Source organism: Procambarus clarkii, chromosome 26 (assembly GCF_040958095.1).
Source record: "Procambarus clarkii isolate CNS0578487 chromosome 26, FALCON_Pclarkii_2.0, whole genome shotgun sequence".
NCBI lineage: Eukaryota > Metazoa > Arthropoda > Malacostraca > Decapoda > Cambaridae > Procambarus > Procambarus clarkii.
The window spans coordinates 44,011,519-44,034,315 of record NC_091175.1 but is presented as its reverse complement, the minus strand read 5'-3'; the positions used below and the strand labels follow the sequence as shown (position 1 = coordinate 44,034,315).

Sequence of the window (22,797 nt, the reverse complement as noted above, 5' to 3'; positions counted from 1 at the left end):
CTTGGTAGGTCCTCACTACATCTTCGAGCTCCCACCAGCATATCCCTGGCACTGGCTGGCCTATCAGAGCACCTGTCGCCTTCTGGAGGTGCTCATGTGGGTGCTGTTGGGTGTGGCCTCGACTCTTACTCTGGGGGGATCTTCGGGGAAGCGGCAGAACCACAAGGGGGAGAAGAGAATCCTTGCGGTGTTCTCCTGTAGGCGGTGTGGTAGTTGCTCCAGCATCACAACTCAAGACAAGGTTGATGAAGTTTTCCCTGCTGTCTGCCAGACTAACCAAGCCGTGAGGAACTTCACACTGCAGTCCTGTGGGAAGGTTGTTTACCAGGAGGCACTGACACAGGAGCCTCTTGCCCGGCGGGCCAACACAGTCCGGGTCTCTCACAAACGACCATCAATACGCAAATCTGCCACTCTCCACTCTGGCACCTCTGACATCCATCTCCTGTGGAACCACGGCAACACCCTCGGCGCCCTTCCCCCGGATTCTGCCTCTAGGCCTTCCTCCATGCTCTTCAACGATGCTGGCTTCGTCAGATTCAGGATGCAAGTCGACCCTCAGCAAGGCATGGACGAGGTCCTCCGAAAGTCCCTACAGAACCTGGAAATTCAAGCAGACGCTGCAGATTCGAAGCTCCTGCAGCAGGTTCCCAAGGACGACCCACCTTCGTATGACCAGAGCCTCTATGCCAACACCCCTCAGCCCGAGGAAAAGTCTCCATCTGCGAAGTCCAAGAGTTCCCCGAGATATGAAGACCCATATGACAGCAACCAGTTTGGGCACCTCTTGCAGAACCGCATCAACTCTGAGCTGTACTGTGGGCTGGGAGACAGCAGACACTGCAGGAGCGATGCAGCGAGTGTCACGGACTACAGCTCTACGGATGCCCTCTCTCCCGCACCTACAGCTGACAATGACTGGTCCAAGTATGCCAGTACTTGTTCCTCCATCAGTGCCGCCAATAGCTTTGACGTCCGCATGTACGATGACTTTGAAGTTGCTCCTTATTACCAGTCGTCATCCACCGCTTCCTCGCATGTGTACGCTTCTCTACACCGACCGGTTGCACGTGCACGTCTGGCCCGCCAACGAGCTGTGTATGTTGAGGGGGAGCCTGCTGTACATGGCTACGAAGGCCGGCAGGCAGTGGAGCAGCTGACGGCGCTGCTTGCACCCCGCACTTCATCTACCTCACCTCAGTCTGACATTCATGTCGACTACCTGACAGACATCTCCCACGACCGTCACACGCGTGGCTCAGACTCTGATCTGTGCTCCACTGGCAGCCGGCACACTCGCCACAGTCGGAAACATGACAGTGATGAGCGGCCATCTCCAGGGGCCTGGCGACAACCACACTCCCGTCGTCTCAACCTTCACGACATTACTCCAGACTCGGCAGTAGTGGTGGATTACGCAGGCCACACTGATGAGGCCTCTGGAGATGATGGCGAGGTGCTTCACCGTCTGGGCCAGCCGCTGCCTCCCAGGCCATGTCTCCTCACTAAAATTGTTAAGAACAACTTTTCCCTGAACTGCAGTGGCTACACGCCTTTAGGCAGTGAAGATGTCTTCAGCCTTCCACTTCACCACCAGCAGATACTGTTGAAGCAGGTACAGCAGCAGAATCTTCAGCAGCGGAGTCTAGCTGAAGAGAAGTGTGAAAGGTTACGACCGTGTGGGCACCGTCCCAGAAAGGTTCCTAGAGAAGACCCCAAAGTCACTAGTCCGGTTAAACTTCCTATCCACCACCGTAAACTTTCGCCAAATGAACCTCTGCAGAAGCCTACGCCCAGCCAGGAGGATGAGCAACACAGCCTCGACCCAGACTCTCTTGGAGTGACAGATGGTACAACGCAAACGGAACCTCGGGTGTGGCCTGGCGTGTCACCCTCCTCGTCCCGCCCTGCCTCCTCCCTCGCCTCACACTCTGATCTTCCTTCTGAATGTGTAGACTCTGAGGACGATGCCACCTACGGTAACAACCACGAGAACCCTAGCGATCGTGGGGCCACGCCAGACTTGCCAACCATCGACAAATGGCCATCCCCGACCCGTCTGCAGGCAGCCGTGTGACCTCGGGTGACCCATGGAGCCAACTATTCCAGCAACCTTGCTCACAGACGCAGACGAAGCTGCAGTTTACCAGTCACAGACGCAGACTACAGGACCATCAACAAGACTCGACACCGGCAATAGTGAGCTCCTTAAAAAGAGCCGGATATTAATGATGGTGCTCCTTAAGTGTGTGTTGTGTGCTGGATGACTGTGCCGGGCATGACGGGGCCACCTCAGCCGTGCGGGTACCCACGGCCCCATGACAACACACCCACTGCTCAGTGACCATGTGATAGTGTTGTCAAGTTTTAACACTCAATGCCCCACACAAAGGCTCAAAGGCTTTGCACTTTTTTATACACAGGAAGTAATTTTACCCTTATAATTGGGGCACGAATGAGCATTTTTCTTCCAAGTGTCTCTTGTCATCTGTCAATGTAAATAGTGTGTATAGTGACCTAATGAGATAAAGGTAGCAAATGCATAATTGTGTGCAAGTGATTAAGCATTGCCAAGGGCGAGTGTGTAACTTAATTGTGTGTTGTCTCCTATGGTAGATAAACACTCAAATTAGCCATAAGTCTGTTACAAGGGTGATTGATTTAGCTAATCAGTCAAGTACAAGCCCTATATGTGATATTACAACCATACGAAGAGGGTCGGGAGACTCTCCTGTCTTAAGACGCTTGTGTGCTTCTTGTATTAACTTAAACATGCATGTATCATACCTATTATTTCTAATATGAATTTCTACTAAGAAAGCTTGACACATTAACCTTTATTATATTTAAGAAACAAGACAGCATTATTTCAGTTAATTTATACTAAAAAATAAAGTACTGTTTAAATAAAAAAAAGTGTTTTGATGTAACAACTGCGGCTGCAAACTCCTCTCAGGCACCGACAGCTCGCTGGAACACACACTGCTACAGCAAGCTCCTCTCAGGCACCAACAGCTCGCTGGAACACACACTGCTACAGCACACGTTGCTGCTCTCAATATGTTGTACAGGGGAACCACAGGTGTGTTGTGGGTGTACCACAGGTGTCTTGCGCAGGTGTATCACAGGTATATTGTGCAAGTGTACCACAGGTGTGTCGTGCAGGTGTACCATAGGTGTGTTGTGGGTGTACCACAGGTGTATCACAGGTGTCTTGTGCAGATGTGCCACAGGTGTCTTGTGAAGGTGTGCCACAAGTATGTCATGCAGGTGTGGCACAGGTGTCTTGTGCAGGTGTACCATAAGTATGTCGTGCAAGTATGCCACAGGTGTCTTGTGAAGGTGTGCCGCAAGTATGTCATGCAGGTGTGACAGGTGTCTTGTGCAGGTGTACCACAGGTGTGTTGTGCAGGTGTACCACAGGTGTGTTGTGCAGGTGTACCACAGGTGTGTCGTGCAGGTGTGTTGTGCAGGTGTACCACAGGTGTGTTGTGCAGGTGTACCACAGGTGTGTTGTGCAGGTGTACCACAGATGTGTTGTGCAGGTGTACCACAGGTGTGTTGTGCAGGTGTACCACAGGTGTGTCGTGCAGGTGTGTTGTGCAGGTGTACCACAGGTGTGTCGTGCAGGTGTGTTGTGCAGGTGTACCACAGGTGTGTTGTGCAGGTGTACCACAGGTGTGTTGTGCAGGTGTACCACAGGTGTGTTGTGCATGTGTGCCACAGGTGTGTTGTGCAGGTGTACCACAGGTGTGTTGTGCAGGTGTACCACAGGTGTGTTGTGCAGGTGTACCACAGGTGTGTCGTGCAGGTGTGCTGATGGTTCTGTCGGATACACATCACAGCTCGCCCACTTGTATCCAGCTGAGAGGCTATATTATCAATATATATATATATATATATATATATATATATATATATATATATATATATATATATATATATATATATATATGTATGTGTGTATATCACGAAAATAAACACGTGATTAAGAATGTGACAATGTCAGACCACGGAGGAAAATGAAACAGGAATTTCCTTAAGTACTTTCGTATATTAAATACGTCTTCAGAAGGAATCATTCCTTCTGAAGATGTATTTAATATACGAAAGTACTTAAGGAAATTCCTGTTTCATTTTCCTCCGGGGTCTGACATTGTCATATATATATATATATATATATATATATATATATATATATATATATATATATATATATGTCGTACCTAGTAGCCAGAACTCACTTTTCAGCCTACAATGCATGGCCCGATTTGCCTAATAAGCCAAGTTTTCATGAAATAATATATTTTCTCTAATTTTTTTCTTATGAAATGATAAAGCAACCCATTTCATTATGTAAGAGGTGAATTTTTTTTTATTGGAATTAAAATTAACGTAGATATATGACCGAACCTAACCAACCCTACCTAACCTAACCTAACCTATCTTTATAGGTTAGGTTAGGTTAGGTAGCCGAAAAAGTTAGGTTAGGTTAGGTTAGGTAGGTTAGGTAGTCGAAAAGCAATTAATTCATGAAAACTTGGCTTATTAGGCAAATCGGGCCTTGCATAGTAGGCTCAGAAGTGAGTTCTGGCTACTAGGTACGACATATATATATATATATATATATATATATATATATATGTCGTACCTAGTAACCAGAACGCACTTCTCAGCCTACTATGCAAGGCCCGATTTGCCTAATAAGCCAAGTTTTCCAGAATTAATATATTTTCTCTATTTTTTTGCTTATGAAATTATAAAGCTACCCATTTCATTATGTATGAGGTCAATTTTTTTTTATTGGACTTAAAATTAACATAGATATATGACCGAACCTAACCAACCCTACCTAACCTAACCTAACCTATCTTTATAGGTTAGGTTAGGTTAGGTAGCCGAAAAAGTTAGGTTAGGTTATTTTTGGTCGCTTAGGTAGTCGAAAAACAAATAATTCATGAAAACTTGGCTTATTAGGCAAATCGGGCCTTGCATAGTAGGCAGAGAAGTGCGTTCTGGCTACTAGGTACGACATATATATATATATATATATATATATATATATATATATATATATATATATATATATATATATATATAATATAAATTGTTACTGGGCAGCACTGAAGGTTCTCAGATGCAACTATCATTTAAATATTTTTACAGTCAAGTGTTTTCGTATTCAGTATATATAATATTTGTTGGTGCAACGTATTATCTGGGTCTTTAAGTTTGGTGGATTTGTTAATTCGAATATATTGAAAACTGTCCAGAGACTTGTGAAACTGTCCCAAATCTTGAGGAGAATCCCCTCCATACGGTTGAGTTTCTAGTGTTAAGACGTATGTTCCTTGAATTTACGGGTGAACGGCCCCTAACTCTCTCTTACCCCGACCCTCGCCAAGTGCTCATGACAGCCTCGTTCAGTGTCGTTCAGGAGAAAATGGTACAAAGTGTACTTAGTTCAGCACGCCGAACATTTGGAAGTATTGTACAATGATGGATGTCAGTGAGATCACAAGCATGGGAGGGACATCCTGTGATGTCAAGCATCACATGCATATTTGTGCTTTTGAGCAACCGGTTACCTTACCTTGAGGTGCTTCCGGGGCTTGGTGTCCCCGCGGCCCGGTCGTCGACCAGGCCCCCTGTTGGTCAAAAGAGCCAGTATGTACTGTTGGACCCAAACGTCCACCTTTTGCAGTACTGAAGTAACCCGCCAGCCATTCTATTAAATAGATAATATACCCAAAGAACGTAAGCAAAGATGTTTAATAACTCTAGGCCTAATATACGCTATCTTAGGCTTAATATAGTACAGCTATATGTGCTATACTAGCCCTAGAAATGTTTAACTTTGAGTTTTTAGTATTTCTATCTTAGCTTCTATATAAAATTATAGTTCAAAACGAGAACTTTTTTGGGGTCTATCACTTAATATTGTGGGAGAGTCTTGAGAAACGGGTAGATCATTATACACAATCCTTTAACTATAAACGATTAGGACCCAATCCTTCAGGTATAAAGCGTTAGTATTTAATCTTTCAAGAGAAAGATTCGGGCCCAATCCTACAGGTATAAAGGATTAAGACCCAATCCTTCAAGAATAAAGGGATTAAAAGGCTATCTTAATATTATCATTACATCATAATTACATGATTTTTCTCCAGATAATTATATGAAAACAACAACATGATTAACACACATCTTGTGATGTGAGATCAGAAGGAAACAGGTTTACGCTCCGGTAAACCCAGAGACGCTAGGAGCTTAATGAGGACCCGAGTCCACCAGGCGATGCCAACTGCGTACACCAACAGCCTGGTGTACCAGGTCACGGGGCCGCTCTCAGCTAAAGGACAGTACAAGCGAGAGAGTGAATGGGGCCGCTGGCGCTGAAGGGCTTCAGGCATGGAGACACTGATAACGCTCAGGATCACAGTATCACGGCGTCACAGTATCACAGTATCACGGCATCACAGTATCACAGTATCACAGCATCACAGTATCACAGTATCACAGCATCACAGTATCACAGTATCACAGCATCACAGTATCACAGTATCACGGCATCACAGTATCACAGTATCACAGCATCACAGTATCACAGCATCACAGTATCACAGCATCACAGTATCACGGCATCACAGTATCACGGCATCACAGTATCACAGCATCACAGTATCACAGCATCACAGTATCACAGCATCACAGTATCACAGCATCACAGCATCACAGTATCACGGCATCACAGTATCACGGCATCACGGCATCACAGCATCACAGTATCACGGCATCACAGTATCACAGCATCACAGTATCACGGCATCACAGTATCACGGCATCACAGTATCACGGCATCACAGTATCACGGCATCACAGTATCACAGTATCACAGCATCACAGTATCACGGCATCACAGTATCACAGTATCACGGCATCACAGTATCACGGCATCACAGTATCACAGCATCACAGTATCACAGCATCACAGTATCACGGCATCACAGTATCACAGTATCACAGTATCACAGCATCACAGTATCACGGCATCACAGTATCACAGTATCACAGCATCACAGTATCACGGCATCACAGTATCACGGCATCACAGTATCACAGCATCACAGTATCACAGTATCACAGCATCACAGTATCACAGTATCACAGTATCACGGCATCACAGTATCACGGCATCACAGTATCACGGCATCACAGTATCACAGCATCACAGTATCACAGCATCAGAGTATCACAGTATCACAGCATCACAGTATCACGGCATCACAGTATCACGGCATCACAGTATCACAGCATCACAGTATCACAGTATCACGGCATCACAGTATCACAGTATCACAGTATCACAGCATCACAGTATCACAGCATCACAGTATCACGGCATCACAGTATCACAGCATCACAGTATCACAGCATCACAGTATCACAGCATCACAGTATCACAGCATCACAGTATCACAGCATCACAGTATCACAGCATCACAGTATCACGGCATCACAGTATCACGGCATCACAGTATCACAGTATCACGGCATCACAGTATCACAGCATCACAGTATCACAGCATCACAGTATCACAGTATCACAGCATCACGGCATCACAGTATCACGGCATCACAGTATCACAGTATCACGGCATCACAGTATCACGGCATCACAGTATCACAGTATCACGGCATCACAGTATCACAGCATCACAGTATCACAGCATCACAGTATCACAGCATCACAGTATCACAGCATCACAGTATCACAGCATCACAGTATCACAGCATCACAGTATCACAGCATCACAGTATCACAGCATCACAGTATCACAGCATCACAGTATCACGGCATCACAGTATCACAGCATCACAGTATCACGGCATCACAGTATCACAGCATCACGGCATCACAGTATCACGGCATCACAGTATCACAGTATCACGGCATCACAGTATCACGGCATCACAGTATCACAGTATCACGGCATCACAGTATCACAGCATTACAGTATCACAGCATCACAGTATCACAGCATCAGAGTATCACAGCATCACAGTATCACAGCATCACAGTATCACGGCATCACAGTATCACGGCATCACAGTATCACAGTATCACAGCATCACAGTATCACAGCATCACAGTATCACGGCATCACAGTATCACAGTATCACAGCATCACAGTATCACAGCATCACAGTATCACAGCATCACAGTATCACAGCATCACAGTATCACAGCATCACAGCATCACAGTATCACAGCATCACAGTATCACGGCATCACAGTATCACAGCATCACAGTATCACAGCATCACAGCATCACAGTATCACAGCATCACAGTATCACAGCATCACAGTATCACAGTATCACAGCATCACAGTATCACAGTATCACAGCATCACAGTATCACAGCATCACAGTATCACAGCATCACAGTATCACGGCATCACAGTATCACAGCATCACAGTATCACAGCATCACAGTATCACGGCATCACAGTATCACAGTATCACAGCATCACAGTATCACAGCATCACAGCATCACAGTATCACAGCATCACAGTATCACGGCATCACAGTATCACAGCATCACAGTATCACAGCATCACAGTATCACAGTATCACAGCATCACAGTATCACAGCATCACAGCATCACAGTATCACAGTATCACAGCATCACAGTATCACAGCATCACAGTATCACAGCATCACAGTATCACAGCATCACAGTATCACAGCATCACAGTATCACAGCATCACAGTATCACGGCATCACAGTATCACAGCATCACAGTATCACAGCATCACAGTATCACGGCATCACAGTATCACAGCATCACAGTATCATGGCATCACAGTATCACAGCATCACAGTATCACAGCATCACAGTATCACAGTATCACAGCATCACAGTATCACAGCATCACAGTGTCACAGTATCACAGCATCACAGTATCACGGCATCACAGTATCACAGTATCACGGCATCACAGTATCACAGCATCACAGTATCACGGCATCACAGTATCACAGTATCACGGCATCACAGTATCACGGCATCACAGTATCACGGCATCACAGTATCACAGCATCACAGTATCACAGCATCACAGTATCACAGTATCACAGCATCGCAGTATCACGGCATCACAGTATCACAGCATCACAGTATCACGGCATCACAGTATCACAGCATCACAGTATCACAGCATCACAGTATCACAGTATCACGGCATCACAGTATCACAGTATCACAAATATCATAGCAGGGAATGACCCGGGAAATAACCAACCACAGGTTAGAGAACTTTTGAGATTCTGTGACAAATTCTCGCTCAATCAACAGATTACAGAACCAACTAGAAACGAAAACACACTAGACTTGTTATTCACAAACAATGATGAACTAATCAGGGATATCACAATCTCAGATACTTCATACTCAGACCATAAGCTCATTGAAGTGCGAACTAGCATAAATAACGGTAGTAGGTCTAAGAGACCCAACAAGCGAGAAGGAATATTCAATCAATTCAATTTCAACAATAAGAGGATTGACTGGGAAAAAATAAATGTAGACCTTGCAACCATTCAATGGGAGACGGTCTTAAGCGACAAAACTCCCACACAGGGAATAGCTCAACTGACAGCTGAAGCTTACAAGGTCTGCTTGTAGCACGTACCTGTGAGGAGGGGCAGAAAGAGGACCACTCTAGAAAGAGAACGGAGACGACTGTACAGGAGAAGGAAAAAAATAACGGAAATGCTTCGGCAGACACAACTATCACAAGCAAGGAAAACAAGCCTAAGCAGGGAGATTGAGGAAATAGAACAAACGTTGAAGCGATCATATGAGTCTGAGGAAATGGAATTGGAACAGAAAGCTATACAAGAGATAAGGAAAAATCCGAAATATTTTTTCACATACGCAAAATCAAAATCCAAAACCTCGACCAGTATTGGACCGTTAATTACAAATGAAGGTACGTACACAGAGGACAACAAAGAGATTAGTGAAATTCTAAGAAGCCAGTATGAGGCTATGTTTAGCACACCAATAAACAACATGAAAGTTGATGACCCAGACAGCTTCTTTATGAATGACATTCAAGCTGCAGATAATATAACGGATATTACCACAAACTCGGAAGACTTTGAAAGAGAAATTGATAATATGCCTATGCACTCAGCTCCTGGGCCTGACTCATGGAATTCAATATTCATAAAGAAATGTAAAGTACCAGTAGCGAGAGCACTCAGCGTAATATGGAGAAAGAGCCTGGATACAGGGGAGATACCAGCAGCACTTAAATCTGCAGATATAGCTCCGTTGCACAAGGGGGGGAGTAAAGCCTTGGCAAAAAATTATAGGCCAGTTGCACTAACATCACACATAATAAAAGTGTTTGAAAGAGTGATTAGGAATCAAATTTCTAGTTTTATGGAAAACAATGAATTGCACAATCCAGGACAACATGGATTTAGAGCGGGAAGATCCTGTCTGTCACAGTTACTCAACCACTATGACAAAATCACAGAAGCCCTAGAAGAAAAGCAAAATGCAGATGTTGTATACACAGACTTTGCAAAGGCGTTCGACAAATGTGACCATGGGGTGATAGCTCACAAAATGAGGTCAATGGGAATAACTGGAAAAGTAGGACGCTGGATACTCAATTTCCTGTCGAACAGAACACAAAGAGTAACAGTCAATCAGATAAAATCGAGTCCAAGCGATGTTAAAAGCTCTGTACCTCAAGGTACAGTCCTTGCACCGCTACTGTTCCTTATTCTCATATCTGATATAGACAAAAATACACGCCACAGCTTCGTGTCGTCCTTTGCAGATGACACAAAAATCAGCATGAAAATTACCTCTGCTGAAGACATTGAAAAACTACAAGCAGATGTCAACAAAGTTTTTGATTGGGCAGCAGAAAATAACATGATGTTTAACAGTGATAAATTTCAGGTACTCAGGTACGGCAAAAATGAGGATCTGAAACATAATACAGGGTACAAAACACAATCGAATCTTCCCATAGTAGGAAAACAGCATGTCAAGGATTTGGGAATAATGATGTCCGACGATCTAACGTTTAGGGAGCATAACCAAGCAAATATCGCGTCAGCCAGAAAAATGATCGGATGGATTACGAGAACTTTCAAATCCAGGGATCCCATCACAATGGTTGTACTCTTCAAGTCACTTGTGCTGTCCCGTCTCGAGTACTGCTCAGTACTCACTTCCCCCTTCAGAGCAGGAGAGATTGCTGAAATAGAGGGAATACAGAGAACATATACGGCACGCATAGACGAGATAAAACACCTAAATTATTGGGATCGTCTCAAAGCTCTCCAAATGTACTCTCTAGAAAGGAGACGAGAGAGATACCAAATAATATACACCTGGAAAATACTGGAGGGTCAGGTCCCAAATCTACACAGTAAAATAACAACGTACTGGAGTGAACGATATGGAAGAAAATGCAAGATTGAACCTGTGAAGAGCAGAGGTGTCATAGGCACAATCAGAGAGCACTGTATAAACATCAGGGGTCCGCGGTTGTTCAACGTCCTCCCAGCGAGCATAAGAAATATTGCCGGAACAACCGTGGACATCTTCAAGAGAAAACTGGACGGTTTTCTAAGAGAAGTTCCGGATCAGCCGCGCTGTGGTGGGTACGTGGCCCTGCGGGCCGCTCCAAGCAACAGCCTGGTGGACCAAACTCTCACAAGTCGAGCCTGGCCTCGGGCCGGGCTTGGGGAGTAGAAGAACTCCCAGAACCCCATCAACCAGGTATCAACCAGGTATCACGGCATCACAGTATCACAGTATCACGGCATCACAGTATCACAGCATCACAGTATCACAGTATCACAGCATCACAGTATCACAGCATCACGGCATCACAGTATCACAGCATCACGGCATCACAGTATCACAGTATCACGGCATCACAGTATCACAGCATCACAGTATCACAGTATCACAGCATCACAGTATCACGGCATCACAGTATCACAGCATCACAGCATCACAGTATCACAGCATCACAGCATCACAGTTTCACAGCATCACAGCATCACAGTATCACGGCATCACAGTATCACAGCATCACAGTATCACGGCATCACAGTATCACAGCATCACAGCATCACAGTATCACAGCATCACAGCATCACAGTATCACAGCATCACAGCATCACAGTATCACAGCATCACAGTATCACAGCATCACAGTATCACGGCATCACAGTATCACAGTATCACAGTATCACGGCATCACAGTATCACGGCATCACAGTATCACATCATCACAGCATCACAGTATCACAGCATCACAGTATCACGGCATCACAGTATCACAGCATCACAGTATCACGGCATCACAGTATCACAGTATCACAGTATCACAGCATCACAGTATCACGGCATCACAGTATCACAGTATCACGGCATCACAGTATCACAGCATCACAGTATCACAGCATCACAGTATCACGGCATCACAGTATCACAGTATCACAGTATCACGGCATCACAGTATCACAGCATCACAGTATCACAGCATCACAGTATCACGGCATCACAGTATCACGGCATCACAGTATCACGGCATCACAGTATCACAGCATCACAGTATCACGGCATCACAGTATCACAGTATCACGGCATCACAGTATCACGGCATCACAGTATCACAGCATCACAGTATCACAGTATCACAGCATCACAGTATCACAGCATCACGGCATCACAGTATCACGGCATCACAGTATCACAGCATCACAGTATCACGGCATCGCAGTATCACAGCATCACAGCATCACAGTATCACAGCATCACAGTATCACGGCATCACAGTATCACAGCATAACAGTATCACAGTATCACAGTATCACAGCATCACAGTATCACAGCATCACAGTATCACAGCATAACAGTATCACAGTATCACAGCATCACAGTATCACAGTATCACAGTATCACAGCATCACAGTATCACAGCATCACGGCATCACAGCATCACAGTATCACGGCATCACAGTATCACGGCATCACAGTATCACAGCATCACGGCATCACAGCATCACAGTATCACAGCATCACAGTATCACAGCATCACAGTATCACAGCATCACGGCATCACAGCATCACAGTATCACAGCATCACGGCATCACAGTATCACAGCATCACGGCATCACAGCATCACAGTATCACAGCATCACAGTATCACAGCATCACGGCATCACAGCATCACAGTATCACAGCATCACGGCATCACAGCATCACAGTATCACAGCATCACAGTATCACAGCATCACGGCATCACAGCATCACAGTATCACAGCATCACGGCATCACAGCATCACAGTATCACAGCATCACGGCATCACAGTATCACGGCATCACAGCATCACAGTATCACAGCATCACAGTATCACAGCATCACGGCATCACAGCATCACAGTATCACAGCATCACGGCATCACAGCATCACAGTATCACAGCATCACGGCATCACAGCATCACAGCATCACAGTATCACAGCATCACAGTATCACAGCATCACAGTATCACAGCATCACGGCATCACAGCATCACAGTATCACAGCATCACGGCATCACAGCATCACAGTATCACAGCATCACGGCATCACAGTATCACGGCATCACAGCATCACAGTATCACAGCATCACAGTATCACAGCATCACGGCATCACAGCATCACAGTATCACAGCATCACGGCATCACAGCATCACAGTATCACAGCATCACGGCATCACAGTATCACGGCATCACAGCATCACAGTATCACAGCATCACAGTATCACAGCATCACGGCATCACAGCATCACAGTATCACAGCATCACGGCATCACAGCATCACAGTATCACAGCATCACGGCATCACAGTATCACAGCATCACAGTATCACAGCATCACAGTATCACAGCATCACAGTATCACAGCATCACGGCATCACAGCATCACAGTATCACAGCATCACGGCATCACAGCATCACAGTATCACAGCATCACGGCATCACAGTATCACGGCATCACAGCATCACAGCATCACGGCATCACAGCATCACAGTATCACAGCATCACGGCATCACAGCATCACAGTATCACAGCATCACGGCATCACAGTATCACGGCATCACAGCATCAGGAGAAAGATCATGGGGACAGCCAGAGTTATCACGGGCTGTACCTGGTGGCCACCGTGTGTGTACCTGGTGGCCACCGTGTGTGTACCTGGTGGCCACCGTGTGTGTACCTGGTGGCCACCTTGTGTGTACCTGGTGGCCACCGTGTGTGTACCTGGTGGCCACCGTGTGTGTACCTGGTGGCCACCGTGTGTGTACCTGGTGGCCACCGTGTGTGTACCTGGCGGCCACCGTGTGTGTACCTGGTGGCCACCGTGTGTGTACCTGGTGGCCACCGTGTGTGTACCTGGTGGCCACCGTGTGTGTACCTGGTGGCCACCGTGTGTGTACCTGGCGGCCACCGTGTGTGTACCTGGTGGCCACCGTGTGTGTACCTGGTGGCCACCGTGTGTGTACCTGGTGGCCACCGTGTGTGTACCTGGTGGCCACCGTGTGTGTACCTGGCGGCCACCGTGTGTGTACCTGGTGGCCGCCGTGTGTGTACCTGGTGGCCACCGTGTGTGTACCTGGTGGCCACCGTGTGTGTACCTGGCGGCCACCTTGTGTGTACCTGGTCGCCACCGTGTGTGTACCTGGCGGCCACCGTGTGTGTACCTGGTCGCCACCGTGTGTGTACCTGGTGGCCACCGTGTGTGTACCTGGTGGCCACCTTGTGTGTACCTGGCGGCCACCGTGTGTGTACCTGGTGGCCACCGTGTGTGTACCTGGTGGCCACCGTGTGTGTACCTGGTGGCCACCGTGTGTGTTCCTGGTGGCCACCGTGTGTGTACCTGGCGGCCACCGTGTGTGTACCTGGTGGCCACCGTGTGTGTACCTGGTGGCCACCGTGTGTGTACCTGGTGGCCACCGTGTGTGTACCTGGCGGCCACCTTGTGTGTACCTGGTCGCCACCGTGTGTGTACCTGGCGGCCACCGTGTGTGTACCTGGTCGCCACCGTGTGTGTACCTGGTGGCCACCGTGTGTGTACCTGGTGGCCATCGTGTGTGTACCTGGTGGCCACCTTGTGTGTACCTGGTGGCCACCGTGTGTGTACCTGGTGGCCACCGTGTGTGTACCTGGTGGCCACCGTGTGTGTACCTGGTGGCCACCGTGTGTGTACCTGGTGGCCACCGTGTGTGTACCTGGTGGCCACCGTGTGTGTACCTGGCGGCCACCGTGTGTGTACCTGGCGGCCACCGTGTGTGTACCTGGTGGCCACCGTGTGTGTACCTGGTGGCCACCGTGTGTGTACCTGGCGGCCACCTTGTGTGTACCTGGAGGCCACCGTGTGTGTACCTGGCGTGTACCCACTGTCTATCAAGCGTCCACCTGGCATCTTGAAGAAGAGAATAGGGATGAAACAAGAAGTTATGTCATCTTAGAGACAGAAGCGGATCTCGACGGATGTGAGAGATGTGTGGTGGTGCGTCACGCTCGGAGGTGCGGCTGGCGTCCTGCTCAGTTACTGAGGCAAATCTCCAGGTCGCTTATAACCGGTGAGCTGCGCAGAACGCGCTAGGACCTCCCGCGTCCGCACCACTCCTGCTTTGCCCACGTTCTGGGCTTGTGTTTTTGCCTCTTACCTCACGTTAAAACTCTGAACAACTAGGCTTCAGCGTTCACCCCCGGAATAGTGGAACGTGTGTACAGGGTGCCGCTTGTCCCCGCGGGGACACCACTATTGGTGGTTAATCCATCGTTCAGCGCCCACAAGATAGTCTCCCCTCGAGGACGCCAGCGCACACGGCCCTGGTCACGGTGGCCAGACTCCTCAGGGCAGGAAGCCCTCCCGCGCCTGGTGGTAAAACATGTGTAAATATACGTGTGACCGAGTGTGGGAGCCAGTCCTCGTCATCTAGGCCGGGGGAGGACGGTGTGGTCCCTCCAGCTTGCCGGGGACCGCCACGCCTGTAGGGGCAACACTAGGTCACCCTCAGGTGCCCGGGAGCCAATTTCCTGACCTCATTAATTTTGGGATAATGAGTGGAATAACTAGTGTGTGAGAGTTACTCCGTTTACCCGCACACGGAGGACAGCACTCGGCCAGGACACACGCACGACAGAGCAAGCTGTCCACTATCACCTGGCATCAAATGTATATTTTTATTTTTATGAAGGCCAAGACGTAGTGAGGCATCTCTTTGTCATCGCTGTGTGTGTGTGTGTGTGTGTGTGTGTGTGTGTGTGTGTGTGTGTGTGTGTTTTTGCGGGGGTTGAGCTTTGCTCTTTCGGCCCGCCTCTCAACTGTCAATCAACTGTTTACTAACTATTTTTTTTCACACCACACACACACACACACCCCAGGAAGCAGCCCGTGACAGCTGACTAACTCCCAGGTACCTATTTACTGCTAGGTAACAGGGGCACTTACGGTGAAAGAAACTTTGCCCATTTGTTTCTGCCTCGTGCGGGAATCGAACCCGCGCCACAGAATTACGAGTCCTGCGCGCTATCCACCAGGCTACGAGGCCCCCATGTGTGTGTGTGTGTATGTGTGTGTGTGTGTGTGTGTGTGTGTGTGCGTGTGCATATGTGTGTGTGTGTGTGTGTGTGTGTGTGTGTGTGTGTGTGTGTGTGTGTGTGTGTGTGTGTGTGTGTGTGCGCTGGAGTACTCGTCACACCTCCACCTGTACATTACTTGGAAACTGTCAACTATTGTACAAAGTCTGTTGTTCCTCCACTCCAGCCTTGACCTTCAGTCTTCACAAGTTAATATTAGACAACAAAAAAGCAAACAATTAGTTCAGACTGATACTCCTTCAATACCTCTTGGTACTGTGAACTGATACCCCGTCAACACCTCTTGGTACTGTGAACTGATACCCCATCAACACCTCTTGGTACTGTGAACTGATACCCCATCAACACCTCTTGGTACTGTGAACTGATACCCCATCAACACCTCTTGGTACTGTGAACTGATACCCCATCACTACCTCTTGGTACTGTGAACTGATACCCCATCAACACCTCTTGGTACTGTGAACTGATACCCCATCAACACCTCTTGGTACTGTGAACTGATACCCTTTAGTACCCTTCGTACCATGAACTGATACCCTCTAATACTCTTGGTATTATTTGATACTCTACAATACCACTTGGTACCATGAAAGAGGATGGGACAAAGCACCAGGCCCTCTAGCACATATTGAAGGGCTGCCCACGTGTGTGTTCCACTGTTGAACGCGTGTGTGTTCATGTGTTCCACTGTTGAACGCGAGTGTGTTCATGTGTTCCACTGTTGAACGCGAGTGTGTTCATGTGTTCCACTGTTGAACGCGCGTGTGTTCATGTGTTCCACTGTTGAACGCGTGTGTGTTCATGTGTTCCACTGTTGAACGCGTGTGTGTTCATGTGTTCCACTGTTGAACGCGTGTGTGTTCATGTGTTCCACTGTTGAACGCGTGTGTGTTCATGTGTTCCACTGTTGAACGCGTGTGTGTTCATGTGTTCCACTGTTGAACGCGCGTGTGTTCATGTGTTCCACTGTTGAACGCGAGTGTGTTCATGTGTTCCACTGTTGAACGCGAGTGTGTTCCACTGTTGAACGCGCGTGTGTTCATGTGTTCCACTGTTGAATGCGTGTGTGTTCATGTGTTCCACTGTTGAACGCGTGTGTGTTCATGTGTTCCACTGTTGAACGCGTGTGTGTTCATGTGTTCCACTGTTGAACGCGTGTGTGTTCATGTGTTCCACTGTTGAACGCGCGTGTGTTCATGTGTTCCACTGTTGAACGCGAGTGTGTTCATGTGTTCCACTGTTGAACGCGAGTGTGTTCCACTGTTGAACGCGCGTGTGTTCATGTGTTCCACTGTTGAATGCGTGTGTGTTCATGTGTTCCACTGTTGAACGCGTGTGTGTTCATGTGTTCCACTGTTGAACGCGTGTGTGTTCATGTGTTCCACTGTTGAACGCGAGTGTGTTCCACTGTTGAACGCGCGTGTGTTCATGTGTACCACTGTTGAACGCGCGTGTGTTCATGTGTTCCACTGTTGAACGCGAGTGTGTTCATGTGTACCACTGTTGAACGCGAGTGTGTTCATGTGTTCCACTGTTGAACGCGCGTGTGTTCATGTGTACCACTGTTGAACGCGCGTGTGTTCATGTGTTCCACTGTTGAACGCGAGTGTGTTCCACTGTTGAACGCGCGTGTGTTCATGTGTTCCACTGTTGAACGCGCGTGTGTTCATGTGTTCCACTGTTGAACGCGAGTGTGTTCATGTGTTCCACTGTTGAACGCGCGTGTGTTCATGTGTTCCACTGTTGAACGCGAGTGTGTTCCACTGTTGAACGCGCGTGTGTTCATGTGTACCACTGTTGAACGCGAGTGTGTTCCACTGTTGAACGCGCGTGTGTTCATGTGTTCCACTGTTGAACGCGTGTGTGTTCATGTGTTCCACTGTTGAACGCGCGTGTGTTCATGTGTTCCACTGTTGAACGCGCGTGTGTTCATGTGTTCCACTGTTGAACGCGTGTGTGTTCATGTGTTCCACTGTTGAACGCGCGCGTGTGTTCCACAGTGACACCAATAGTGACCCCGTGGTGCAGGGAACCACCATATCAACACCAGCTCTATGACCACATATTACCACATATAGCCACATATTACCACATATAGCCACATATACAAGATAAACAGTATGTGCCTCCTGCCGTTTTTTCTATACTATGGGTGACCCCAGAGAAATATATATATATATATATATATATATATATATATATATATATATATATATATATATATATATATATATATATATATATATATAATATAGCATTCGTGACGTCATAGTTTGTTGGTTTTTTTTAAGAGTTTGGAGATTGATTAAAACATCTATTTAGATCTGAATGAAATTTACGTCACAAGCTCATTGCGTCATTCGACGTCTTATTTGATACGAATGACGTCACGGGCGACGCAATGGTTTCATCAATGTCAATGTCAAACTTTTTACTGACATTGATTTTGAATTTGTATACAATTATCTTCGCCGTTCGAGATTCTAAGTATTTTGTTGTGCTTATAATTGTTATTATCTGACTTCTATAACTTCTATAACAGGAGGGTCAAGTCTTGCCACTTTGGAGAGTTTTGTTGAAGATATATGTGGGGTTACATATGTGGGTTTACGTATTTGGGTTTACATATGTGGTTTACATATGCGAGTTTACATATGTGAGTTTACATATGTGAGTTTACATATGTGAGTTTATATATGTAAGTTTACATATATTGGTTTACATATGTGGGTTTACAGATGCTGTACAGCGTATTGTTTCATGTGCCAACCTAGTCACGCAAAATATATATATATACAAACATTATACATCTGAGTTTTGAATTACCCCAAACAACTGTGACGCCTCAATGGTGATTAATGTTATCTGTCTATCTGTCTCTCTCTGTCTCTCTCTCTGTCTCTGTCTGTCTGTCTGTCTGTCTGTCTGTCTGTCTGTCTCTCTCTCTCTCTCTCTCTCTCTCTCTCTCTCTCTCTCTCTCTCTCTCTCTCTCTCTCTCTCTCTCTCTCTCTCTCTCTCTCTCTCTCTCTCTCTCTCTCTCTCTCTCTCTCTCTCTCTCTCTCTCTCTCTCTCTCTCTCTCTCTCTCTCTCGCTTCATTAACAAAAAACATTAGAGAAGACGGAGAATCAACGCGGGACGGACATAAGAGACGGAGAAAAGGGGAGACGGCAATAGACAGGTAAATAACACTCGTCTCACTCTTCGTCACATACTGTAAGTTCCCAGAACTAACTATTGAAATATTAGAAAAACTGCGTGACATTCTGAGCACAAGAGTGCACTCTGGTAAGTCCCAGACACTCTGGTAAGTCCCAGACACTCTGGTAAGTCCCAGATACTCTGGTAAGTCCCAGACACTCTGGTAAGTCCCCAGACACTCTGGTAAGTCCCAGACACTCTGGTAAGTCCCCAGACACTCTGGTAAGTCCCAGACACTCTGGTAAGTCCCCAGACACTCTGGTAAGTCCCCAGACACTCTGGTAAGTCCCAGACACTCTGGTAAGTCCCAGACACTCTGGTAAGTCCCCAGACACTCTGGTAAGTCCCCAGACACTCTGGTAAGTCCCAGACACTCTGGTAAGTCCCCAGACACTCTGGTAAGTCCCCAGACACTCTGGTAAGTCCCCAGGCACTCTGGTAAGTCCCAGACACTCTGGTAAGTCCCCAGACACTCTGGTAAGTCCCCAGACACTCTGGTAAGTCCCAGACACTCTGGTAAGTCCCAGACACTCTGGTAAGTCCCAGACACTCTGGTAAGTCCCAGACACTCTGGTAAGTCCCAGACACTCTGGTAAGTCCCAGACACTCTGGTAAGTCCCAGACACTCTGGTAAGTCCCAGACACTCTGGTAAGTCCCAGACACTCTGGTAAGTCCCCAGACACTCTGGTAAGTCCCCAGACACTCTGGTAAGTCCCCAGACACTCTGGTAAGTCCCCAGACACTCTGGTAAGTCCCAGACACTCTGGTAAGTCCCAGACACTCTGGTAAGTCCCAGACACTCTGGTAAGTCCCCAGACACTCTGGTAAGTCCCAGACACTCTGGTAAGTCCCCAGACACTCTGGTAAGTCCCCAGACACTCTGGTAAGTCCCCAGACACTGGTAAGTCCCCAGACACTCTGGTAAGTCCCAGACACTCTGGTAAGTCCCAGACACTCTGGTAAGTCCCCAGACACTCTGGTAAGTCCCCCAGACACTCTGGTAAGTCCCAGACACTCCGGTAAGTCCCAGACACTCTGGTAAGTCCCAGACACTCTGGTAAGTCCCCAGACACTCTGGTAAGTCCCCCAGACACTCTGGTAAGTCCCCAGACACTCTGGTAAGTCCCCAGACACTCTGGTAAGTCCCAGACACTCTGGTAAGTCCCAGACACTCTGGTAAGTCCCAGACACTCTGGTAAGCTCCAGACACTCTGGTAAGTCCCCCAGACACTCTGGTAAGTCCCCCAGACACTCTGGTAAGTCCCAGACACTCTGGTAAGTCCCCAGACACTCTGGTAAGTCCCAGACACTCTGGTAAGTCCCCAGACACTCTGGTAAGTCCCAGACACTCTGGTAAGTCCCCAGACACTCTGGTAAGTCCCAGACACTCTGGTAAGTCCCAGACACTCTGGTAAGTCCCAGACACTCTGGTAAGTCCCAGACACTCTGGTAAGTCCCAGACACTCTGGTAAGTCCCCCAGACACTCTGGTAAGTCCCCAGACACTCTGGTAAGTCCCCAGACACTCTGGTAAGTCCCCAGACACTCTGGTAAGTCCCCAGACACTCTGGTAAGTCCCCAGACACTCTGGTAAGTCCCCAGACACTCTGGTAAGTCCCCAGACACTCTGGTAAGTCCCAGACACTCTGGTAAGTCCCCAGACACTCTGGTAAGTCCCCAGACACTCTGGTAAGTCCCCAGACACTCTGGTAAGTCCCCAGACACTCTGGTAAGTCCCCAGACACTCTGGTAAGTCCCCAGACACTCTGGTAAGTCCCCAGACACTCTGGTAAGTCCCAGACACTCTGGTAAGTCCCCCAGACACTCTGGTAAGTCCCCAGACACTCTGGTAAGTCCCAGACACTCTGGTAAGTCCCCAGACACTCTGGTAAGTCCCAGACACTCTGGTAAGTCCCCAGATACTCTGGTAAGTCCCAGACACTCTGGTAAGTCCCAGACACTCTGGTAAGTCCCAGACACTCTGGTAAGTCCCCAGACACTCTGGTAAGTCCCAGACACTCTGGTAAGTCCCCAGATACTCTGGTAAGTCCCAGACACTCTGGTAAGTCCCCAGACACTCTGGTAAGTCCCAGACACTCTGGTAAACTGTTAGTGTAGCAATATTGCATAATTACGACAACTAGAAATAAAGGTTGTAACTTATTATAATTAAATATCATAATTTTAAAAAAGTTGTCATCATTACTTGGCTCAATATTATACCCAACTAATCTGGTGGCTCTATAGAGCCTTGCAGGATGATCTCACCTGATGGCACTATAGAGCCTTGCAGGATGATCTTACCTGATGGCTCTATAGAGCCTTGCAGGATGATCTCACCTGATGGCACTATAGAGCCTTGCAGGATGATCTCACCTGATGGCACTATAGAGCCTTGCAGGATGATCTCACCTGATGGCACTATAGAGCCTTGCAGGATGATCTCACCTGATGCACTATAGAGCCTTGCAGGATGATATCATCTGGTGGCACTATAGAGCCTTGCCGGGTGATCTCATCTGGTGGCACTATAGAGCCTTGCAGGATGATCTCACCTAATGGCACTATAGAGCCTTGCAGGATGATCTCACCTGATGGCTCTATAGAGCCTTGCAGGATGATCTCACCTGATGGCACTATAGAGCCTTGCAGGATGATCTCACCTGATGGCACTATAGAGCCTTGCAGGATGATCTCACCTGATGGCACTATAGAGCCTTGCAGGATGATCTCACCTGATGGCTCTATAGAGCCTTGCAGGATGATCTCACCTGATGGCACTATAGAGCCTTGCAGGATGATCTCACCTGATGGCACTATAGAGCCTTGCAGGATGATCTCACCTGATGGCACTATAGAGCCTTGCAGGATGATCTCACCTGATGGCACTATAG

General features: G+C 47.4%; 1 protein-coding gene across 1 annotated transcript in view; it reads left to right on the top strand.

Annotated features, from left to right (window-relative positions):
• The window catches only part of LOC123756886 (uncharacterized), a 79,557-nt gene extending 75,712 nt beyond the window's left edge, over positions 1-3,845 (top strand). The window contains 1 exon segment of the mRNA XM_045740287.2: positions 2-3,845. Within this exon segment, the coding sequence (XP_045596243.1) occupies positions 2-2,077 (2,076 nt within the window). The 3' untranslated portion in view covers positions 2,078-3,845.
• The last annotated feature ends 18,952 nt before the right edge of the window (positions 3,846-22,797 follow it).